This window comes from Copadichromis virginalis, linkage group LG9 (genome assembly GCF_057382275.1).
Source record: "Copadichromis virginalis isolate Kocher_CV1m ecotype Utaka linkage group LG9, C_Virginalis_male_GT1.1, whole genome shotgun sequence".
Lineage (NCBI taxonomy): Eukaryota > Metazoa > Chordata > Actinopteri > Cichliformes > Cichlidae > Copadichromis > Copadichromis virginalis.
This window is the reverse complement of record NC_140626.1, coordinates 22,954,415-22,978,338: the sequence shown is the minus strand read 5'-3', so window position 1 is coordinate 22,978,338 and position 23,924 is coordinate 22,954,415. Positions and strand designations below refer to the sequence as shown.

General features: G+C 39.5%; 1 protein-coding gene across 4 annotated transcripts in view; it reads left to right on the top strand.

The window, feature by feature from the left end:
* Window positions 1-4,641: 4,641 nt before the first annotated feature.
* Window positions 4,642-23,924, top strand: part of rbm33a (RNA binding motif protein 33a) — a 30,709-nt gene continuing 11,426 nt past the window's right edge. For 2 of the 4 annotated variants that reach the window (XM_085468254.1, XM_085468253.1), the window contains exons 1-12: window positions 4,642-4,855; window positions 12,231-12,309; window positions 12,714-12,762; window positions 13,171-13,244; window positions 13,343-13,658; window positions 15,367-15,519; window positions 15,873-16,047; window positions 16,227-16,441; window positions 18,140-18,458; window positions 20,051-20,112; window positions 22,700-22,829; window positions 23,199-23,563. In XM_085468254.1, the coding sequence (XP_085324380.1) occupies window positions 4,837-4,855; window positions 12,231-12,309; window positions 12,714-12,762; window positions 13,171-13,244; window positions 13,343-13,658; window positions 15,367-15,519; window positions 15,873-16,047; window positions 16,227-16,441; window positions 18,140-18,458; window positions 20,051-20,112; window positions 22,700-22,829; window positions 23,199-23,563 (1,956 nt within the window). In that variant the 5' untranslated portion in view covers window positions 4,642-4,836. The remainder of the gene's footprint in view (window positions 4,856-12,230; window positions 12,310-12,713; window positions 12,763-13,170; window positions 13,245-13,342; window positions 13,659-15,366; window positions 15,520-15,872; window positions 16,048-16,226; window positions 16,442-18,139; window positions 18,459-20,050; window positions 20,113-22,699; window positions 22,830-23,198; window positions 23,564-23,924) is intronic. The other 2 variants (XM_085468252.1, XM_085468251.1) reach the window with 2 other exon arrangements.

The following is a 23,924-nucleotide window of genomic DNA, read 5'->3' as shown; positions in this document are numbered from 1 at the left end:
CCAGATATCAAAACATAAAATTTGACTGCAAAGCAGATCAGAGACCCCCACTGAAGAAATTCCAGAAACAATGACCATCTATGGACCCTGACTGATTTTTGTACAGTCGAATTTACGGTTGTTATTAAAAAGTGGTAGACGGTGGGGTATACGTACAAAGAGGAAATGCAGAATTGGACCCCTCTACTACTTACAGTCTATAAACAAATGTAATACTTAACAACCAGGGAGACACTGCATGCACTAGGACCATGTGGAAGAAGAGCATTCAAACTACCCCTCCCCATCCTTTCTCATTCATATCAACAGCCAAACAACAGAAATGTCCAAACCCCAACACTAAATGTTAAAAAAGGGGGGGATATAAGCGATGCCTTCAATATATTGACTTAGCTAATGTTAAAAATATTCACAGTCAGGACATGCTGGAAGATGAATATCAATATGTGGCCATTTTATTAATTTAGCTAATTGTTAGCTAAATAGAAATTGTTAAGTTGCTGTTATTACATATTATGCCAAATATATATATATATATATATATATATATATATATATATATATATATATATATATATATATATATATATATATATATATATGTGTGTGTGTGTGTATAATTGCCAATATGGATGTGAAGAATGCGCAAAGAATTTAGGCCATGTCATTGCTTTAATAGTACTTTTTTAAATAATATTTTTATCCATATGAACTACCTTCTCAATTATAGTCTCTTAATATTGTAAGAAGGTACTTCTATTTCTAAATTTAGTCAATTTTAAACACATTTTTAGAAATTATGATATCTATAACAATTTTAACACTAAATACTGTTTGGGGCAGGTGGTCCGTTGGTTGTGGAGGAACATTCAGCCCTACTTCAGGTCCTTGCATAGCTTTTAGGTGTATTTAGGGTGTGAATCCTGCTTCTCCATAAACATGCAAACTAGAGGCTGTCGCATGTTTGAAGAATGAGCCACTTCTCTTCGGTGAAAGTCAGTACAACTCAGTGCAACTCCAGAGAAAAGATACACTCAGATTTAATTATTCCTACCATGTCTTACACACTTATGATACTGATACGCTAATCTCTAACTTAAGTGATCAGTAAATAGATTTCCTCTTTTCAACTCAGTCACTTTGAAATACTGTGTTTTAATCCAATCATCCATTTGGCCTTTTTGTTCCCCTTTTTGGTTCACAGACCACTATCAAGATAACCACAACAGTAGCCATTGCAGTTCTTTTTCTGACTAGAGTCTTGCATCCTTTGTTTATCAAATTCTGCAATTGGCATCATTTTTGTTTTAAAGCTTTCATTGAGCTTTTGGTCTTGCTGATATTACTTTACTTTACTTACTTTACTTACTCTCTTAATATCTGTTAGTCTGACAATATCTGACATATAATGATAGGTAATAATCAAGTTTCTTCTGTAAAATAGGGGGAAGTCATATTTATAACAAGCGAATAATGGCTACTTAAACAAGTCTTTGATGAGCAGATCAAATCAACCCAAGTGTCATCTAAATGCTTCAATAGAAGGGAAACAGTTCGAGGAACTCTGAGCTTTTGTTCTCATTCTTTGTTTGATCATTGGGATAGATACTGTGCAGAATCTTAAATATCCGTTGCCATAAGTTGTTGAGTTTTTTATGTTTTTCAAATAGAATATGACAAATATGAATTCTATTGGCTGAACCATGAAACAATGTAAAGCTGCTTGCCTTTAAGTTTTCCTACATATAGACAGTTAATTTGATGAAGGTACTTTTGCTACCGACTGTAAAAGGATTTGTTTTAACTCATAAGTAAGTAAAAGTAAGTAAAATGTATATAAATAGCACTTTTCACAGATAGAAATCACAAAGTGTTTTACAATAAAACCAGAAATAAATATAAGACAATAAAATGAAAAAATAAAACAACAAATGAATTAAAAGCTTGTCTGTATAGAAATGTCTTCAGCTGCTTTTTAAAAGAATCACTGGAGCCTGTACAGCGTGAAGACCGTGGAAGAGAACCCCACAAACTTCCACAGCTCATATCATGATCTTTTGCTTTGTTCTATTATAAATGTTTCACCGTATGTTTAAGCCATGGTTCTAGCTAACTTGATTTATGTAATATACATTTTCCTTATGAATTGAATTTCTGAAAAGTCTTGGTGACAAATATGCTGGGAAATACTTTACTTGTCTTCTTGACCTTGGTGCCCATGGATGATGTGCACGAACTTGTTGACATCAAGTTTTCTGTAGGCTGTACTATAGAGGACTTTGTCAGCATAGCAGCATTATAAATTATATTTAGCAAGCCAAAGTAAAAATGTGGTGCTCAGAAGAGGAAGGAGAGAAGAGAGCAGGATGATAGACTTTGTATTTGAGCAGTGTTATCAATGTGTTGCTAAGATAAAGTTCTTTTTCTAAATGACTGAAACATTATTACCACCTACATGTGAAAATACATCTAGAAGCTGGTCGACTGGAAATGATTGTTGAATGTGGTCAATGGGCTTCTCTCCTTTGTTCCATGTTTATAGTAATACAGTTGTCTTCATGTCACTTTAACTAGTCGAGTTTATAGCACTAAACGAGCACTAAATGTGTCCATTCTCCGACTTCTGAGTGCAGCTTCTGTCCACAGTGCTGTTCAAAAGCTAGAATGATGTTGTTGATAGTATTGATTATTGAGAAATATAGAGAGAATGTGAGATGGTGTTCTTGCTCTGGTGGCAGTAAGGGCCCAAAAAATATCTGCCCCAGGCCCGTTACAGAGTTGTTACGCCTGTGTTTAAACTAAAATACAACTGAAAACAAAGCCTAACAAAGGCCAAAGTTGACTCTTGGTTTCACATGGGACACAAACTCCAGGTGTCTCCCAGGAGAAAGTCTTGTGCTCTGCCCATTCATCCACCCTTACCTCCTCCCTATTCCAACACGTTTCACTTTTTATACTAGCTTACCATAGACTTCATAAAGTCTTCTGCCTTGAGGCTTTCTAGCAGACACCCTAAGGGCAAACTTCACCCACTAGCATAAAGCTGACCAATGGAAAGAAGTTTCTCTTTGTTCTCTGTTCTAGTGTTAATGTATTTATGTGGCACTGAAACATATGGAATCCAATTAACAACCAGAATATTTTGTATTATTCATGAGTTTCAAGTGTTCTAAGCCAGTTTGTGATCTCTTCTCTGTATTGAAAAAAAAATCTCATGCCAAGACAATAAATGCAACCTTTTGAATGCCTGAGGTTGTTTCCTTTCTAAAGATAACAAGTATTTCTTCTGTTCTTCATGATTTCATGTGTGCAAAATAGCATATTCAGCTGAGCAGGGGACTGAATTAGTTTCCTTTTCCAAGTTTCGGATTCAATCAGAAAAAAGACTCCTGATTTTTGTTGTTAGTCATTGTTTTTTCTTAGTGCAGAAGCTGTCTACTCTTCCTTTAGGGAGCAAAGTTATCAGAGAGTTGATTGAGACTTGGCAAAAGGATAAGGAAGTACCTAGCACCACTGTCCCTTTTAGGGAACAGTCTCCACTAAAGCTTTGATATTGTGCAAGAGTACAGGTGTGTTTTTTATAGCAAAAAGGAAGATAAAAGTTTTGGTTTTAAAATGTATTTTTTGGAATTAGAAAAATAAAACTGCAAAACTAGAATTTAAAAAAGGCTTTATTTATAACAGGATTACCACTGGTGTAAGTGTTATAAAAACCTCATCAGCCTTGCCGAAATAATGCATGACAAAAACCATTATGTTTCTATAACATTATCCTTCCATTAGTGCAAGTAGTTCCCCAACACAGGTGGAAATCCTAATTTTTCATACCTTGGAAAAACATTACAAGGAGAGGTTTGAGGGCAGGATTAATCCAGCTAAAGCATGTTCATTCTTAAATGATTATTAAAAATTGAATGAGTACCATGAATGTTTAAAGCTGTGGGGGAAAGAAGCAGAAAACATTTAAAGAACAGAGAGCGCATAGGAACTTAAAATGTGCATCTCTTTTTCCTCTGTGGATGATGCTTAACTACAAAAAGGAGAATAGATTAAAGGTATTGCAGTGCAATGTACCCTTCATTTTATACTTTTCAATAAAGTTTTGTATAGTACTGAATTTTGTAAATGAGCTGGTACTTATGTAGTGCAGAACTCTATTTGAGCATTTAAAGTGCTTTCTTACTGCAGTCCTTATTCATCCAATCAAACACATACACAATTTTTTTTCTATGCCTAATGACTTTTAAGAATTCACACGCTCACGCTCGGGGGAAACTGCGGGTTCAGTATCCCCAGTAAATCATGCATACTAAAAGTGCTGGGAATCAAACCACCAGCCTGATGGTAGACCCGCTCTACCTCCAGAGCCACAGCTGCCCTAACCTGAAAAAAGGCTGAAAAGGTCACTTTGAATTTATAGGTAATACACTTACTTACCAATATGCCACATAATATTCAGATTTATTATTGTGTTAATGATGTATGCTTTTTGTAGAACTAATACGAAGTCAACTTCATACCTTATCCAGATGTAAAGTAAATATCCCTCCCTCATCTTGCATGTAGCCTAGTAGTAGAGGGCGAACATATGTCTACGGAGAGAGCTCGATTTCCTGCAGCAAACCGATCCAGGGAGCTGGACTTTCCCCACCCACAATGCATCATCGCTGCAAACCCATCTCTAGCATGCTTGTATCCTGGTCGTGATCTGAAGTCATTGCCGCATAGAAGCTCTTGCCAGTCTCATATTTTAAACCATGAAAATGGTGAAGTACTGAAGATTAAATGCACTCTGCAGTACAGTAATCACACTTTAAGCGGGACGGGCCTTGCATCATGTCATCCAACGACCAGGGTGAGTAATATCAGTTGATTTTGTCGATAGTGTTAAGTTAGCCTCAGAGCTAAGTCAAGCTAACTTAGCTCGTTCGTACTGTCAACAGACGGCTTCAATGAGAGAAGGCCGCACGCTAGCCATTAGCTAAACCAGCTTTGTAAAACGAAAACGAATATAAGCAGACGAAAATACCGGACACAACGTTAACTCAACAAGTTTAAATTTGTAATACGCTCCAGCTGTGCATAATTCCCAAAGCTATTGTTAATACATTGAGGACAAAGTCAAGCGCTGATTAGCGTTGAATTTCCTTTTTGGCCTGTTTGCTAACATTATTTGCAAATACGCTCGCTGCTAGTCTGGTATCTGGTGGGATTGAAAAAAAAACCACTTGATTCCTGAATAGCTAAGCATAATATAAAATAAGCCATGGGTCCTATTTGCTTTCTCTTGAATTTTAAAGCAGATATAATGGTTCTCTAATCAGGTATTTTCCCCTTTTTGATCGCAGTAGCGCTTTTATCGATAGCTAATTTTGATAGCTCAAGGTAGTCGCCACCCCCCACAACATACTCTTTTATGGATGATTAACACTGATTATGCACCTAACTACCTGCAGTGCAGGCTGTTATTCTATGGCTTTTTCGCCAGTATCGTAGCTATACTCACAACTGCACATTTCTATAAGGGCACTATGACGCAGTTAACGCGGTCCGTATGTCCCCATAGTGATTCCTACATTGTGTTTAGATAGCATTGCTTTGTAGAGGCCATCTTACGATCACAATTACAGTAAGAGTTAATACATTTGATTACAAGCGGTAAAATACAGGCACCAGACTCTAAACACTTGAACAAAATTGGGATCATTTGGATTTTGGAATTGGTTGGGACCCCAAGGCCGGACTGACCAATGGCTTTTACCTCAAATAAAACCTATACAGAGATTGGATCTCTAAGAGATTGCTGGAGGGGGCAGTTAAAAATGTCACTTTATTCAGTATAAATAAGAGGATGATAATGCATCAAACAGCTGCAATCCTATTTTCTACACATCAGTTCTGCTACTACATTGGCAGACTACATTTAGGAGGCCATACTGACTTGGATGAAGGACCTCACACTGGATGACTGAATTGCGACTTGGCGGCAACCTAAAATAAAAATATTGCAACCAGTCGCAATAGATGGCTTCCCCTTCCTGAGCCTACTCCTGCAGAGGTTTCTTCCTGCTTTCTTTTTCCCCACTGTTGCCAAGTGCTTGCTTAAAGGGTGGTTGTTTGTTTGTTGGGGTTTCTCTCTGTTATTGTAGGGCCTTTACCATACAATATAACTTGCTTTGATTCGACTGTTGTTGTCACTTGGCCCTGTATAAATACAATTTAAATGAAATATTATAGCGTTTAAATAAGACCACATCTTGCTAGCTGTCTGATATGCACCACTGAACAAGTCATGATGAAACACACTGCATTGGGACTTTGTTAAACAGCAGTAAAGAGCCACTACAGGCATTAGACATGAGATTTCTTACCAAAAACAGATTTTATGTTTTGTTTTTTACTTGTTTGTTTGGTTTTTTCCATCTACTTCTTCTTATGGGTTATTTTATTTGTCTTTATGGGCCAGCTCTGGCTGTATTTTTGCCTGTATGTAATTTAGCAAGCAATCACACTTAGATATTTTATTTTGATTACCGTTTCTGACAGCATGAGCATACTGGAATGCTATGGCCTTTCTTTTTGTCAAGTTCATATGTTAAATTAACCAGTTATTCTCCTGCACTGCATGAATGCAGAAACTTTTTTAGCCTAACTTCAATGCCAAATGTAAGAGTTTGTGATTCGTGCCTTTAGCAGTCCATTAAACAACTGACTCATACATAATTATTGTTGACACTGATGGCGGTCAACTGTACAACAGTTTTTCTGTTGAAATCCCATGCTCAGTGCATGGCTGCTTTTCTAGGATGTTATTTAAAAATGGCAGCTTTATCAGGCTCTACTGTCAGAGTAGATTTTCGAGCTGAAAGCACAGATACAGAATAATTAGATGAGCAGAGACTGAATTATTAGGCAACCCAGATTCAAGAGCCCATTTTAAAGCTGCTAATTTGCCCTTTGAGTAGAATAACTTTTGCCAGAACAGAAAATGTGCAAATGTAAAAATTAAAATTGATAATAGGTTAATTAAATTTTGCTACATTATTTTCAGGGTCTTGAATATAGTTCTTGTTGCATCACTGACACACAGTTATTAACCTCTGAGCACACTGCCGGTGGAAACCTGCATGTCATGCCTTGTGTGTGTTTATGTGTGACACATGCTTCCTGCAACAGTTGTTTGGTACTTAATAGCACAAGTGGCTCTCTCGTTGACGTTGCCATAGACTGTAGACAAGGTAGTAGGCTCTGTGAATGATGAAAATGTCTACCAGTGGGAGTTCATTGTTAAACTTGTTTTTAATGGTTGGCTGTGCTGCTGTTGGCCGACATGCTTCCATTCGCTTTATCTTTATTAATTATTGGAATTATTTTTGGAGGGAAAGACGTGATGTGTTGCTTCATTCTGTTTGAATACTCTGAAGGTGCAAAGCGTTCTCACTACAGATACACCCGACTTCCCACCGTCAGCAGTGACTCCCGCCATGCTGTGTAGCTTTTAACACTTTACTGATAAAACAGAAAATTATTCTGAATTACATCGTGTAATTTACCAGATAAAAGTTTCATGCTCGACTGTCTGTCAGGGAGCACCAGCCTTAGTTTTGGGGAGGGTCATGAAGGATGGTCTGCTCGAGATGGGTAGAGGCGAGAAAGGTTCATGGATGTAGAAGGACGCCCATGAGCTAAGCTTGATATTTAAATCACAATTAAATTACCTGAGCCTCTTCCAGCTTTGTCGAAGTCAGCAGAGCAGAGCACATTGTTATATCCCACCCGTCTTAGAATCAAAGTAGAGATTGCAATTTTCTTGGTTGAGTCTGATTTTTATTTATTTATTTTGTGTGACCTTTCATTATCAGCTTTTGCCAATCCTGATTTTCTTTCTAAGGGGTATAATTGATAGCGTGCACAAAGAAAAATCAACTTTTGCTAACAGGACGCTGACATTTTTCTCTCATACCAAGGCTTCTGCTTTGTGACTGGCTCTGATGTCTTTAGATTGATGGATAGCTGGATGGTTTTGGATAGCTTTAGCTTTAGTTGCGTTTGGTAGCTTCTTTAAAATGTTTATGTGAGGGTGTTTTAAGTGTCTTATTAAGTTTGTTGTTACAAATATTTTCGTGCTAGTTTCGTGCCTTACTTTGATTAACTTTTTGTTTTCACTCACACTGAAGCACTTGCATGTTAATAGGAATTTTAGTATGTGGCCTGTATGAAACACACTGGCTGGTAATTGGATATAGAGGGCTTACAATGCTGAAAATGCACTGATTCCAATCCCTGGCTGATCAGTCAGTGCATCCCTAATTTAAACAATTTCAATTTGTCAGTATTTTGAGCATCCGTCCCTTTTTTGGCTCATATGATGTCTGGCTTTCAGAGAATCAGAGGTTGCATTTTGCGCATTTGCTGTGTTCTAAGTGTAGGGATGCTATCTTGAATAGAATGAGCCTGACAGATTCTATTCAAGGCTGTTTGGAAAACCTGCTAAAATTGAGTTCTTCAGATTTAGGTGAGCCCACATAATTTGATCTGTGTTCTTTTATCTCTCTGATTTAATTCTGAAAGTTCTGATCAGAGTGGTTAATATCTCAGCTGCTTTGACATTCATTGATCATGTTGCTGCAGTGAGTTTTACCCCAGTTGCATCAAGGTCTATAACGTTTGAACGGAACATTTATTGATTTAATGGAGGCCAAATCTGCGTCAGTGCTAGCCATTTTCAAACAAAACCTAAAATCGGGTTATTGATCACTGCCTTTAAACTTATCAGATGTGCCTTTTTATTGACACGAGGCCCATCGCTTATTGAGTACACATCATTGTACACTGCACTCCTTTGTATTATGTGTATTTTTTAACCTATTCCTATATAAATAAAGTTGGTTTGCCTGAATTGGCTACTGTGACAAATTAAGATCGTCCATGATAGACGATCTGTGTTCTTTCTCTGAAAGGTTTCAAAGAGTTTGATCAGTTTGCGTAATAGGCTCTTGATACACATGTCATTGCAACAATAACGGCAGTTTGTTGGGGTAAGGAGCATGTGCAGCAGGGTGTTTGCAGTTTAGGGGCATTTCAGATTGTGAAAAGCACATGGTCTGTTGCAGGGCTGCAAAATTATGGCCAAAATAATAAAAAAAAATAATAAAAAGATGGACAATCATTTGATTATTGATTGCTTTTATTGAGGAAAAATACACTGTGCTACATTTCAGGTAACTAAAGAAGCTTTTCAGTAGGGCTGGGGCATATTATACCGTTCACGGTAATACCGGTATAATGTTAGGCAACGATAGGAAAATGAAATATCGCGATAGAATGGGAGTAAAACGCGCATGCGCAGTGCCTTTGTTTTCATACGCACATGGCCGATTGTTGAGTGAAACAGATGAACCAGAATTGGTTTGTAAAAATGGTGCAACTTCCGTGATGTGGAACTGGTTTGGTGTTTGTCCGTCAGATACACAACAAAGCACATTTTTTTGCAGAACATGCAAGCGGCCGTTCTAAGATGCTCTTAAATCTGGGAGTAATCTGGGTCCTAAACTCCGTATTCTTCAGGTCAAACAACACTGCAGCATCACTTAGAGTTAAAAACTGTCTAAATTCTTTCATCTTTAACAAAACGATCAGCATTGCTGCTTTACCAGGTGTAACTATAAAGTTCAACTTCCAGGCATCCATGAAAACAAAAGTTATTACATTTAACGGAGTTAGAAGTTAGCAGGAAGCTAGCGGAAGTTAGCTCGCTAGTTTCGCTAGTTACCTAAGCATGATATAGCATGTTCTGACTGAGAGATTTCTGAAAAAATTCAAACGTACAGCTCTGCTATCACTTCCAACATAAATGAAGACAGGAAACTAAACAGCAGTGACGTTTGTAGGGTTACTGAAGTTTGGCTAGCTGGTATATAATGATGTGCTACGTGATCGCTAGCGACACAGCTATGTTAGCATAACATAAACAGTGAAGCTGGAGGACGAACACTAACACTTTTCCACTTATAAAAGTTAACGTGAAGGTTCTTCATGGTTAGAGACAAATGCAATCGCATGGCAGGATGCTGTAAACGGACCAAACTTCAGTCAGGAGAACAACTGAGATAATCCATCCACAATACGAGGTTAGTCATTAATATACTGCAACAACATGGGAATAGAGCAGCTACCAGAGAATTCAACATTAATGAATCAATGGTACAGAAGTGGAGGAAGCAAGAAGAATGAGTTTAATAAAGTTTGATTTATCTGACTGCTTTGTTTCGCTTAATGTGCCTTATAATCCCGTGCACCTTATGGTCCGAAAAATGCGTACTGCACACTGCAGTTTAATGTTGCAAAGCACCTCTTTTTAACTTCAGTGGATATTATACATGGTTATGCTCAGGATATGTCAGCCCATTTCTACTGGAAATGCCTTTTGGTTAAACTTTCAGCAAGGAATTTGCATTTGCACTGTTACATTTTTATAAAGCTTTAATGTACATAAAAACCAGCTTCTTGTTTAAGTGAAAATAAATGGAAGGTTGTCTTTTTGCGCTAGTAATGTTGTGGAGTTGTATTTTGTCTCGCATCAATTATATCGTCGGTTATATCGTTATCGCAAATTTTCAAATATATATCGTGATAAATATTTTTGGCCATATCGCCCTGCTCTACTTTTCAGACAAGGTGTTTATTCACTTGACTCAAGTGCATCTCCTAGAAGGAAAATATAAAGTATTTCATTCCATTAATCAAACCTGGGCGATGGATATGACTAAAACTTGTAGCAAAGTACTTGAAAAGAGATTCCTCTTTATTTACCCTTTGATTGTTTGCATATAGTGCAGGTTTTGCTACTTTGGAAAAATGATTGCGCTGAGAGGTAGCCCATCTTTAGTCCAGTAAATGTATCATTTTTCTGAAGCTTTCATTATGCAAAGTGTTTATTGGGTGCTTATTTTGGCTAAATGTGATTGCATTGGTTTTTCAGTGTATTTTTGTGAGCTGGATGGAAACTGATGCACTGCACAGGCTCACTTTCATGGATGTCTGAGCACCCATTGCTTTTTCCCTCAGCCTTTATTGCAGAGCAGTTTGTGGTGTGTTTTCAGGGAGTTGAATAAGTTCATTGTGTTGCTGGTTGGTTGACAAAATTTGCCTTAAATACAAAGTATTTCCAAAGAACAAATGATGTTCTCTTCACCACCTGCTGTATTAGACATTTGAAGTTTGTTGTATTTCTGTCTTTTAACATTATGTTACTTGTCCAGACTAGTCCAGGAAAATTGAAGCTTTGTTGCACAGGGAACAGCTGTGATTGGCACATGCAGGCACGTGGTCAGGTGCTGATTTAGGAAGCGCTTGATTTGCCTCTGCTTTGTGTTCCATTGGGGAAGCACGCGTTTTCAGTGTCGCTTGATCAATTTCAATTAATTGTGGGAAGCCAAAATGGTGATCGAGATTAAAATTCAATTAATTGTGCAGCCCGATTCCATAATGTTAGTCTAATGCTTTACATATTAAAGGAATTTCTTAGCTTTAAGATACATAAAATATATATTCGTAAAAGCGCTAGTTTCCAACCCAAAATTTAAATATTTTAATATATTTTGATTTACTACAACTCAGCTTTAACATGATGGTGGAGAAACATGCCCATCTGCGTTAGTCCTGCCAAGACATAAATTCATGTGTGGCTTGACGTTCAGCTCAAGTGTTGCATCATGGCCAGTAGAAAAGAGACACTAGTCTTCAGTGTTTTTGACCAACATTTGCAAAGTAAATGTAAAAGTTTAATTGTACAGGCAAGGAGCCTCCTCCATTTTTAATGGATACACGGTCCCACTAAAACAAGCATCATAGTGAGAATAATAGGCCTATGGCATATGAAGAAAATGTGGGCTATGTCTCACCTTAAAACTAATTTTTATATATTTTGTAGTTATTTTAAGCCGTTGCCAGATTTCCCAAATCATGTTGAAAATGCAGACATATTTATTTTCATGGAGTGATTTTTATCCTGCTTTATGTGTAACGAAGTGATTGTTCATTGTTAAATCTTACTAACGCCGCATGTGATTTGGTCTTAACAGATCTGCATAAATGATAAAAAAGTGGCTCGAGCCACTATCCTGCTTGCCGCCTACCACCCACCTCTAAATCCATGTGGGAGCCTTCTGTTAGTATTTTACGTTGCTCTTGTTAGAGCTAATGTTGAAGCACAACTGTCCTTTTTGCAGATTTTGACTTTGATGAATATGACAAACCCGGTGCTGAGCGATCACGCAGAAGGAGAGGTGAAGATCATGATCTTGAGAGGTAAACTATTGCATCCATCTCTTTATTATATTAAATGGCACAACCTGCTGTTATCATTGAAATGTGTGTAATGGATTTTGGCCTGTGTTTTAGAACTTTTACATCCCTTGTATTGGTCAAGATGCTGCTGAAATTACTTATCTTTTATTGCAATAATATTATTATTGTTAAAAGTTGAGAATTATATGTATGTATGTATATATATATATATATATATATATATATATATATATATATTATTATTATATTTTTTTTTTTTTTTTTTTTTTTAAGAAGAGTTTACCTAAACAGGTTTAACTTGCTAGTTGAATAGAGAGTTGACAGTATTATGTAAGGCAGTATTAAGTAACATGCTGATGTCTAACTCTACTCACCTGTCATTGTTTGTCTTTTTGCTACAAAAGTGATTTGGAAGAGGATTTGTTGGAAGAGGACTGGCTGTCAGGTAAAAAGGTAAGAATAAGCTAAAAGCTTTTAAAAGTCACATTTTTTTGCTGTGTGTGCGCTTTGTGCCAAGCTGTTGGTATGGTTTCTCTGCTTAAAAACCGGAAAACAACATCCTAAACATTAGTTGATGGTGTTTGTGGAACATTTAGAAAGTGATGCGATCAGTGGATTTGTAGCAGGTGGCTCCTCCACAGGGGGAATTGTTGATGTGAACCAGGAGGAAGTACAGTGGACAAAAAAGCACTCTGTTGACCTGTCCAGATTGCCTTCACCACATGGGAATAGAGCATCCTTTGGGGTTGGAGGTGGTCCCCTGCCCCCACACCTTAAACAGACACACCAACACACGCACACATCTAAAGAACAGTATGTTTAACACCATAATGGCCCTGTTTGTTTGTTTGTTTGTTTCAGAATCCATCAGAAATGTCAGATGAAGAGCTGAATGATGATCTTCTCAGAAGTGATGATGAAGACGTAGATCAAAGGTAATCCACTTATATCTGTGTCCTCATCTTTGCTTAGACTTCCATCATCCCTCATTTCTGTTTTATGGGATGTTAAAAATGTTTTCACTTCCTCTCAGTGGTCAGGATATCAGCCTCAATACCACATATACCCTGGGCACATCCTATGACCAGCAGGACAACTCACAGGAAGCAGACTATACCGATGACGTTGTGAACCTCGGTGCAGAGGGCTGCGAAGAAGGGGATGTGGAGGAGGCGGAAGAGTACCAGCAACAGGATGAGGCATATACAGAGGAATATGGCCAAGAAGATGGCGCAGAGATTTCCGAAGACCAAATGGGCTACGCTGGAGAGCCAGCAGAGGCTGACGACGACTATCAGGATGGTGTGCTAAACATCCAAATCAATGAGCCTATTGATGGTGAATTTCAAGTGAGTTCTCACATTTCCTCAGTTGTTCAAATCTATGCCTAAACACACACACATTTCTCTCCCCCTTTTCTGCCCAGCTCTATTGTGTCCAAGAGATAATGTCAATTTTCTTGTCTCAGTACAGGGTCAGTCAGGATTGAAAATCTATTCAGGAGAAGGAGATGTTGGTCGGTGTTTTTTGGCAGGGGAGGATTAGATTCATTATCACTTCCTGCCAGTTAATTTCTCCATCTTGCTGACAAAGTTTTGTTGACAGCTTGTTTGGCGTGAGGTAATGCTCTGCTGTCGCCTCCAAATCCCTGTGCCATTGTGACCTTGGGCCTTGTATCTTTGGGGGAGTAAGAAGCTGCTTTGTGTCAGGGAGATGTGCTGCCAATCGGCAGAGGTTAATATGGGGGGCTTTTATCTCTGCCTTTAGACTGGATCTGATAAAGTCTCATGCAGGTGAAAAGATTATTGACCTTCCCGAGGACACTCCATACAGTTTTCTAATGATTGATGTGAGTTTCCCTTTTATTCGTTTTCCTTTCCTCTTAGCCTGGGCTAAGAGGATCAAAGATAAGACCAGATCCATGTGCAAATGTCTGTTATGCTCCATTTACCATGGTGTGATTGTGTGTGTCACCTGACAGAGATATATTAGCCTACCGTCTTTCTCCAAACAACGATAAGATGTTGACCTTCTTAGCACAAGTGGCTGCCTATTTTGGATTGGATATTTTGGAGATGTCTGCAGGTGTGGAGGTGTATTTCAGCTATCTGCAATGCCTGTTTACAAGGTCACTAGACTGCATGGCCTTGACATTTTGCTCACTGTGGTATTCATTGAGCATTTTGTGGAACAGTTTAAAGGATTAAGCTGTTCTTGTGCCTCCCTTGGGGCTTACTGTCCATCCGCCTGGTTTGGTTGGAATATCCCCCCCCCCCCCCCCATTTCTGCCTTTTTACGTGGAGCTGCTGCTGGCAGGTTAATGGAGCACAACACCTAACATCACTGCAAGACATACAATCTGACCTTATTCAGCCATTGGTATTTGTTAGAGGGTATTGTGCAGTTCGGATGCTGGAATCGCTGGCAGCTCATATTCCAGCTATGTTGCACCTTTTGTGTGTTGATTTTTTTTTTTTTTTTGACTGAGTTGTGTATTTGGATCACAGCTCAGTGTTTGCATCATGGGTTGAAGTGAAATCAGCGTGGACAGTAACGGAGTGATTTGTGAGGAGTCAGTCAATGATATTTTCACCATCATTGAAGCGGGGAGGAGTGTTTTTATCTGCGCCTGCATTTCTGTATATCATGTCAAACATTTACATCTCATTGAATTTCAAATGCTGTCAGGAATAGTAATGAAGCCTTGCTCCTACTGTTATGATAATTTGGGTTTGGAAGGGGTGGGGTTGTCTGGTGCCTCCCCAAAAACCTCACCATAGCATTTTTATTTTATTTATTTTTTTGTCCTTTTTTAATGAGAAAAGTTGAAATTTTATCAATCTGCACTGCAAAGTATGTCATCATGTCACCTCTTGCGTTCATTTCAGCTCTTAGTGATGGGAAAAAAGATAATCTATAACAGCATTTTTATTAAACAGAATGTTTTTTTATTTTCAACAGAAACAGGAAAAATAAAAAATTATTTGCTCATTGCCGGTCCTAATCAGAAATCTGTTGTCAATTTATTGATGCATATTAACCGTTTCATCTTTAAAGGATGAAGAATACCAAACCCCCTATGGTGATGAGCCTCTTGATGAAGATGGAGCCCAGCAGGAGGAGGGCGCAGGGGAGGACACAGAGGAGGTGGAGGGAAATCAGCAGAATGAAGACACTGCTGAAGGGAATAGAGTCTATGACATGGAGGAGGTATTCTGAAGCCAGCTTCTTTAGATTCATTGTTTTTATTTCAGTGTTGAAACGGGATGAACAAGTGGTGCTACAACTTCACATGGTACAATCAAGCTTGAGGGCTGGCTTTGTTAGCTAGGAATGCATAGAGCTTGATTGGTAGCAATGGGAGTATATGCTTTAACCTTCTGGCTACTGGCCCCCAACTGTTGGTGTATATTCAATAAACACCAGCATGAATTTTAGGATGTCCTTTCATGCAATAAAGCCAATGATGAAATTAAACACAGCAAGCCACAGAGTAAAAATGGTGAAGCAAATGTTAGGATAGGAGACGTCTTCTGTTTCTAACATCGGAGCATGTCCTTCAGGGTGAAAATGAGGCTGTGCGAGAAGAAGAAGAAGAAACAAAGGAGGAATCGGATGAAGAAGACGAGGAAGATGAAGAGTCTGGCCGCATAAGGTTCAAATCTGAAAGAAAGGAGGGCGTTGTTGTGCGCCTGGCAGATGCAGGCTCCAAAAGGCGGAACATCCCTGAAACACTAGGTACAAATTATTCCTGCTGGGAATAATTTATTCTGTATCCACTGACAGCCTGAATGCTTAAAGATGCTGAAACATTGAATCTCTCTAAACTCTTATAGGCTTCATTTACATTACTTAAACTTCCGTTGATTTAAGTTTAATGTATGAGTGCCTCCTTTTCCTGTTCCACGTATAAACAGAACTGTCAGAGAAGGCCAAGCGAGATTTGATGGAATTCGAGGAGCAAGAACGGCAGAAGAAACAAAATCGTCACGGAGGCAGAGGCCGAGGTGGGGGACGAGGAGGCAGAGGAAGAGGAGGCTTCCCAGGGTTTGAAATGGGAGATTATAGAGGAGGAAACCGAGGAAGAATGAACGACCAGAGATTCCCCCCGATGGGAAACATGGGCATGCAGGTAAAGCACTGTCAAGTCATCCACCTGAATGTTTTTAAAGCGTTCTCCTATTTGGCTGCACAGAGCATTGCATCACTCAGTACTGTGTCACTTCACTGTAAGGGAGCATGAGGGCTTCACTGAATAAGATGATTTGAAATGGCTCAACTTTTTACCTCCTTGTATTCGTCACAGTTACAAGGCAGCGTGTCTAAGTACTTGACATGTATTTATTTTGCTGCTGCTCTCCTTCCTATCTAAAAGCACCACAGCAATGGTTGATTACACATGGAAAGAAAGTCAAAGCACTCTCTGCTCTCCTGTAGTCAGTGATATATGGATTATAGAAAATGATTTAGCAGTTGTTCATTTAGACAGCATTATAAAAAATTGTTTGCTCTTCACACAGGACTGAGCTCCAACCATTTAATCTTTTGATATACATTTATTATTGGTGAAAAAGTCACATTGAGCATGTACCATAATGTGCATGTGTATGTGCAAGTAACTAATACTTTTTCAGCACATCCTGGGCCTTTTTATACACTGGTATATGATATAAATAGTTACAATGTAAATTAATTTTATCAAATAAAAATGTTATTCTTTTTTTTTTTTTTTTTAAATAAAACAAACTGTGTAGGTGTGTTGGGTTTCTTTACGTTTTTAGATCAAGGCTTCAGGTAACAAATAAAAGTATGAGTTGGGTGTTTCCCCCGTTGTTCACAGCTTGAGACTGATTAAAGTGATTCTTTTTCAAGGCTAGATGAAATCCAACTCCAGCACTGCATTATTTTAGGTTGTATTAATTAGTGTTAATAGGCTTTAAAATTCAAAACCAAACGTAAACACTGGAAATGAAAATTTAATGGCACAGGGATGACATGCCAACACCACAAACATCCTGCTGGCTGCCGTTAATGAGTGTGTGCTTTTTACAAGGCACTCTAGTTGTCAGGTTTAACTATTTGACTAATTTGGTCACTGGCATGTTTGTTTGTTTGCTCGGTAAACATATTGACCAATTATCAAGGACCCATTTGAAACATCACCTAACTATATAATTATTTTTTTGATGCATCGATGGCAGGGATATTCCAGTGGTAGCAGGTGGCATGACTTTTAAGTGTTGGCTTTGTTTGTTTTTCTTAATTTTTGTAGCATATTTCAAAGATTTTATATTTTTATTGAATGAAGGTTGATGAAATCTAACGCTGGGTTCACAGTGCAAAAATTGTCTACCTCTAATGATGGTCACTGTGGCAGAGTTAGCGATCATAGTCATTAAAAACCTGCCTTTTTGTAACTGAGAGACATGACGGAGTACTTGCTGTTTCTCCTTTATTAATCATGATTGCACATGATATCTATTGAGCTACACTGGCAGCATCATTCCTGTTTTACTTTGCTCATAATGGTCAACCTCACAAAATATTCTGACATAGCACGTTGTCAGGACAGTTGCTCCAGTTTCGATTAACAGTGAAGCCTACATCATCTGTATGAGGCCACAATCAGGCTGTTATCACAGAGTCTGAACCCAGCATAAAGAAAACAGACGTACATCCTATTTCTACCATACTGTCTTTGCTCTTGCTGTTGAATTGACTTGTTGGTGTGTCCTCGCATCATAGCAGAATCCAAAAGATCGGAAGGTGTTTTGACGGGTTGTTTTGGTTTTCCCTCCTCTCTGCTTTCCTTTCTCTTTCCAATTAACAGCAGTCCTCGCGAATGCTTCCTCCTCATCAGTCTCATCAGCAGCAGCTGCATTCCCCGCAGCACCACCCCTCACGTCCAAGCGGACCGCCTCACTTCCAAGATCACGGGCGTCCGCTTCCTCAGCAGCCCCTTCAGCCCCTCATCCCTCCGCACATGTCTCATCGCTCCCCGCCGCTGCGACCTCAGATGGAGCCGCCACCACGACTGATGAATTCCCCGCCACCCAACTTCCCTCCACATCACCAGCAACAGGCTCCACAACCTAAGAACATCCACATTAACCCCCACTTCAGAGGGCCTGCAACGTCACCCGTTCAAGGTACCTTTCTCCAGCGTCAACCCAGTGCTTTCTGGGTGACTTTTGTTATTTAACCTAATATATCCCTCTTATTCAGTTTTTCTTTGGATTAGTGTTAAAACTAAAATTGCTGGAGAACTTATATATTCAACAGTTCTGTCCATTAACAAGGGGATCAAGCCAATCTCTCATAATTATATACACATTTACAGGTTTTAATGCATAAGAAACCACATTGCTTTAGAGAGTCGTATTTGTTGTGTGCAACTTTTTGGAGTCAAAGATATAACACACAAAAAATCGAGAAATTGACAGGAAACTGAGAATCCCACCTGCGCACAAAGTCAGTCAAACGGTGACTTCATTAGTATTTCCAGTGTTTGTTATTGTAGCTTCAGTGTCTGCAAATAATCTGTAAGTGGAAAAAATTAGTTTATTGAACAGTTTTCGATGCATAAACTTCAAGTAAGCAACACAGCGTTTTGCCCCGGGTCCTTGTCCGGCAAACCTCTCGGCTGTGAGGTGGGGAGGGAACCCCCACTCAGTGTAGCCACACACGCCTGAGGCTGCGACCGAGCCAGTCTGCCATCCCATTAGTGATGATGGTCAGTTCTTCATCTTTGGGCCGTGGTAGTAATTGTAACTGATGGTTTCTTATAAACTCAGTGAAGTTACAAGAGGCTGTTTATCTATTTGCCTGTTTATTAAACCACAGTAACTGGCAATGGAGACATCTTTAATTTAAAAACAAAACAAAAAACAGGAAATGAACACAGATTAAGGACAAAGATAAAAGTTAATCTAGAAGTTGAAAATCTGGGCTTTGGCCTGGCTTTCATATGCTGCGAAAACCAAGCTAAAACCCAAATTAAGCCATGTTTCTTTATGGTGGCTGGAAATGTATTTAAACACTTTTTAGAGTAGATTCACAAAATTATGCCATATATGACCCGATGAGATGTCTTAAATTTGTTAGTATGGGCAGTGAAGATGAACAGTGTTACAATAACTCAAGTATGCATTCATTCACTGAGATGGGTTATCCGGCCTGTCTGTCCAGGCCGAGATTGAAATTGTGTTAGGAAAGCGTGTGCAGTGTGGGCTGTGCTCCCAAGAGAAAGGCATTTGCTGGAAGATCTGGGGGTGCCTGAGGTTAGGATTGTGTGTGCATATGTGTGCAAGTGCATTTTATTTATTTATTTTTGTACATCTGTGTTGTGTAGTTTATATGTTCCACTTTAATTTTCTTTACCAGTGCTGGATGTTGGCATATGGTTTCACCAATGCTTATTAAGAAAATCCCATTAAAAAAATAACATTTCAAACAATAAGAAATTTCTTCTTTTATATTTGTTGATTCAAGCAAGTATTTACTATTTCCTTGAGCTCCCTGGTCTGTACCTAACTGGGGAGGGGGCAGATTTGTGCAGCAACACTGAGCTAAAATTTAACATGTACCCCTGACTAAGAGCCTTTAGCATGGATATGTCTAATGGTCTCCTTCCTTTCTACAATCACCACCCTCTCTCTCTCTGCCTACTGCCTCTCATTTTCATTTTCTCCCCCTCCCCCTCCTCCTCCTCCTCTTGCTCTCTTTCTACCTCTCATTGCAGTGCCCTTGATGCCTCCTGCTCAGAGCCAGCCCAGACCTGCTGTGGGTCCTCAGAGGTTCCCTGTGAGTAGCAGCTGCTCCTCTACCTCTCTTTCGCCTCACTTTCTCTCCTCCTTCACACGGTTAGCGTCCCTTTTAGTGAGGGCAATATCATTACTTCAATTAGCCTGTCTGCCCAGGCCAAATACTGTTAAAGAAAATCTGTAAACACTGATAGGAGCCTGGCTGCACAACTGGAAATGCGTGATAGGGGCTTTAGGCGGTCGACTTTTAGAGGTTGGGGCTGCAGTGGCGGGACTTACTTAGTAGCTCTTTATGGATGGGCTGGGGCTCAGACTAGTCAGCTTGGCATATAATGGAATTGTGAAACCAGGATATACTGCCAGTTAAAATTCACTTTCCACAAGTTTGTATCCCAAAGGCACAGAGACCTTTTTCGAACAGTATCTAAATTAGTGAAACGGGGTGGTGGTTTGATGGGGCTCGGGTGTACCACATATTGCAAAGGCAGAATTTCACGTCAGACGGGCTGATCTTAAGTCGGTGATTTCCTGAAAGAAAAGGTCCTTTATTTCACTCACAAAGAGCCCATCCAAGACATGACAGAAATGCCTTTAAAGTAATTACTGTATTGAAGGAAATCACTCGCTAGAAAGTCACCCAGGGTGCCTTAAGTTACTCCATCCTTCTACTTAATGATGCTCAGGCATCAGGTGGTGCTGGTACTGACTGACATCTTTCTGGAGAGCGCCTTTTATATGGATTTATGCAAATGAGCCATTGGAAATGGCTGCATCCAATTGCGCTCATGTGAATTTACAACCCTGCTGCCAGATGCCAGACCTCTGCACAGTAGTCGGTCTTTGTCAAAAATGTATTTTTATTTACACAAATTTCTGGCCTTTAGTGTCAGTATCACAGCATTCCGGTTTCTTGAGGTCTGTGATTGTGCTGGTTATTGATGGCACCGTAGCAAAGAGCTATTTTGGCAGTACAAGGGTGGGTTGGAAAGGTATCCAGACAACTGGACTGATGAACAGCATAGTGTTGGATTCCCCAGCTGTCAATTGCATTTAGGCTGGTGTTGCCAAGGACACAATTTGAAATGCAGGTGACATACCAGCCGGCAACATCCCATTTATCGGCGGGCACCTGATTACTCATGATTATCATACATTATCATCCCATCAAATTTAATTGTTAATAGGCCAGGCGAATTGGGGGTCATAGCCTCTAGTATTACTGCATTAAATTTTTGCTGGTGGAGAGGGGTTTTGAAATATTAATCTCAACACCAATTAAAGTCATTATTACGAATATTTTTACTCTTCACACATTTAGTTTCACCACAAAAGAGCTGCAACTAAGGATTATTTTGACAATTATTTTGATTTGGTGGCCGTTCTCAGTTAAATATTGATTAATGTTAATGGAAAAACCAGGAAATAGCCAAGCATGCGCTTTTTATCTGCTCAAAGCTAACTGTTAAAGTCAGAAAGCTTGTGTTGTTTTAAACCTAAACAACAAATGCGTTTTAAAAAATTATCCGATGATGAGTCGTGTCTGAGAAAGAGACGCCTGCTCTGCAGACACTTTGTAGGAATCTTTTCTCCTTAGCTATTATTAATTTACAGCAGTGTTCACTACTTTGAAAATAGCACAAGTAGTAAATGATATCAGTCTTATGTTAAACCCAGAAACAAAAACTCAAGTTTCCATTCTTTGTTATATAGTTTGACATTTGGCCCATCTCTGTTATATTTGTCACGGTTATCCCATCACAACTAAGCACTGTCCTTGCATCAGTTACATACCGAGTCGACTGTTTATCAAGGATTAGACGTGAGAGGATGAGCCGTGTTATTCGAGAGGTATTATATGGACACTGGAGTCCTCATTGTGCAAACCTGCCTGCCTGACCTTTCAGAATGGCATGATTGTGCCCCCATTGTGATCCTCAGTCTTTGTAAGCCTCTTTGATTAACTTTATGTTAAGCAAGTTTTTGGGACTCTGGCCTTCTAGCTTTCTAACACCTCTTCTCTCTAAATACCTCCACACAGCAGTGGAATAAAGATGGATTAAGCCTTGATAGCATCTTAAGTAATTTACAATAGGCTTGGAGGAGGCAAGCAGCCCATTTGTGGAAGTGGCACGTGTTGAATAGCAGGTTAATTTTTCAACAGAGATGGATGTTTAAAAGAATAAAGGAGACAGTTATGAGGGGGATTCGAATTCCAAGGAGGGATTAAATGGTTATCTAGTTTTCCTTGGAAGATAGATTGGGAGTGGTGTGCATGCGATGAGTGGAAAGCTGTCTAACATACAAAGTGGTTGAAACAAAGATGAGGGCACTTATCCCCTCGTGAAATACCCTTTCCTTGTTAGAAAAAAAGCCTTTTAGAAGCCCCGAGTAGCATTAATGCAGGTTTGCTCACAAATTCATGCTGAAGGGTTTCTTTAATATTGGCATGCATATTGATGTTTACAACTCAAGATTCTGCATCTTTTTAATGACCCTAGCACCTCAATTACAAGCGCTTTCTGCCCAATGCAATACCTCACAAATTCCCATTTTTCATTAGTTTAATTTGTTTGTGATTATTGAGTTCCCAGAATGGCCTATAATTCATGAGTTTTGTGTTTTCCCAGGGACCGGGAGACTTTCAGCAGCACATGCCTGGTAATTTCGGTCAGCCCCAGCGGCCCCCTCATCACATGGAGCCTTTTAGGAACCAGCCACCTCAAGGCCCCCAGGACAGAGAACCCCTCTTTATGGGAGGTGAGTCTCACATCCAGCCTTGATGAGGATAACAAAGCTCTCTTAGCATATTTAACCCTGTTCATCATCACCTCTGGCGCTATACCTACAGGGTATGCTGCTAGCTTTCTGGTTAGCAGAACTCATGTAGAATTCATGTGTGTATATATTTATATACGTCAGAATGAAACCTGGAAATGGCATTATACATATTTCATTTGCAGAGTTAATAACCAACATGTTTGTTTTTCCGTTCACCTTGAGAGAGCTGGCTGTATCCGTTTTTCATGCTATAACAGTATACATCCAGAGTCTTAGTTACCGGTGTAGTCTCAAGGAAAGAAAGCTGACACCTCCCTTATGTTGTTGTTATTCCTCATGTGGAAACAGAGCGCACAGATTCAACACGGTTTCCAGGGCAGCACATGTTTGATCACCAGGGCCCCGGCCCTCTGATGAACAGCAGCAACAACCTCCACCAGCAGCAGCTGCCCAGCCAGGGCCACATGGGCTTCGGCCCACCAGGACCAGCCTTCAACCACCCGGGCCAGGGCCCGCTTGGACTGTTTGGGAGAGAACCCCCAAGACACAACATCCCTCCCCACCAAAATCACCCGGGAATGGTGAACTTAAATCAACAAGGTGGACCCCCCAACCAGCCCAGGCCTTTCATGGGCCCTCGTCAAGCTTTTGGCCAACAGGGGAACCTTTTCCCTCCTACACAAGTTCCGTTTGGGATGCAGGTACGACTAAGAGTAAGTGATTTCTATAACCACTAGATGTCTGTGTGTATTTGTGTCTGTTTGTTTAGTGAATGTTTGTTTATTTAACCCTTTTTCTCCTCTTCTACCACAGTTAGACGTGCTTTCTAAATTCAATAATTTGGTCTGACTAGTAATCATATTCATTGCTGCTAAAGTGTTGAGGCTCTTGTGTTTGGCACTGCTGCATTTTGACTGGAGACATAGACAAGAGCGCCCTCTAGTGATTAAAGCATTATTTTAGTACTATTTAGTTGGATGCATGAGGACACAAGTTAGAGCTCAATTATGTAGAGATTTCTCGTTCCAATGTTGGGAACAACTTTCAGAAAAACTAGTCCTGTTCCTGTTGTTT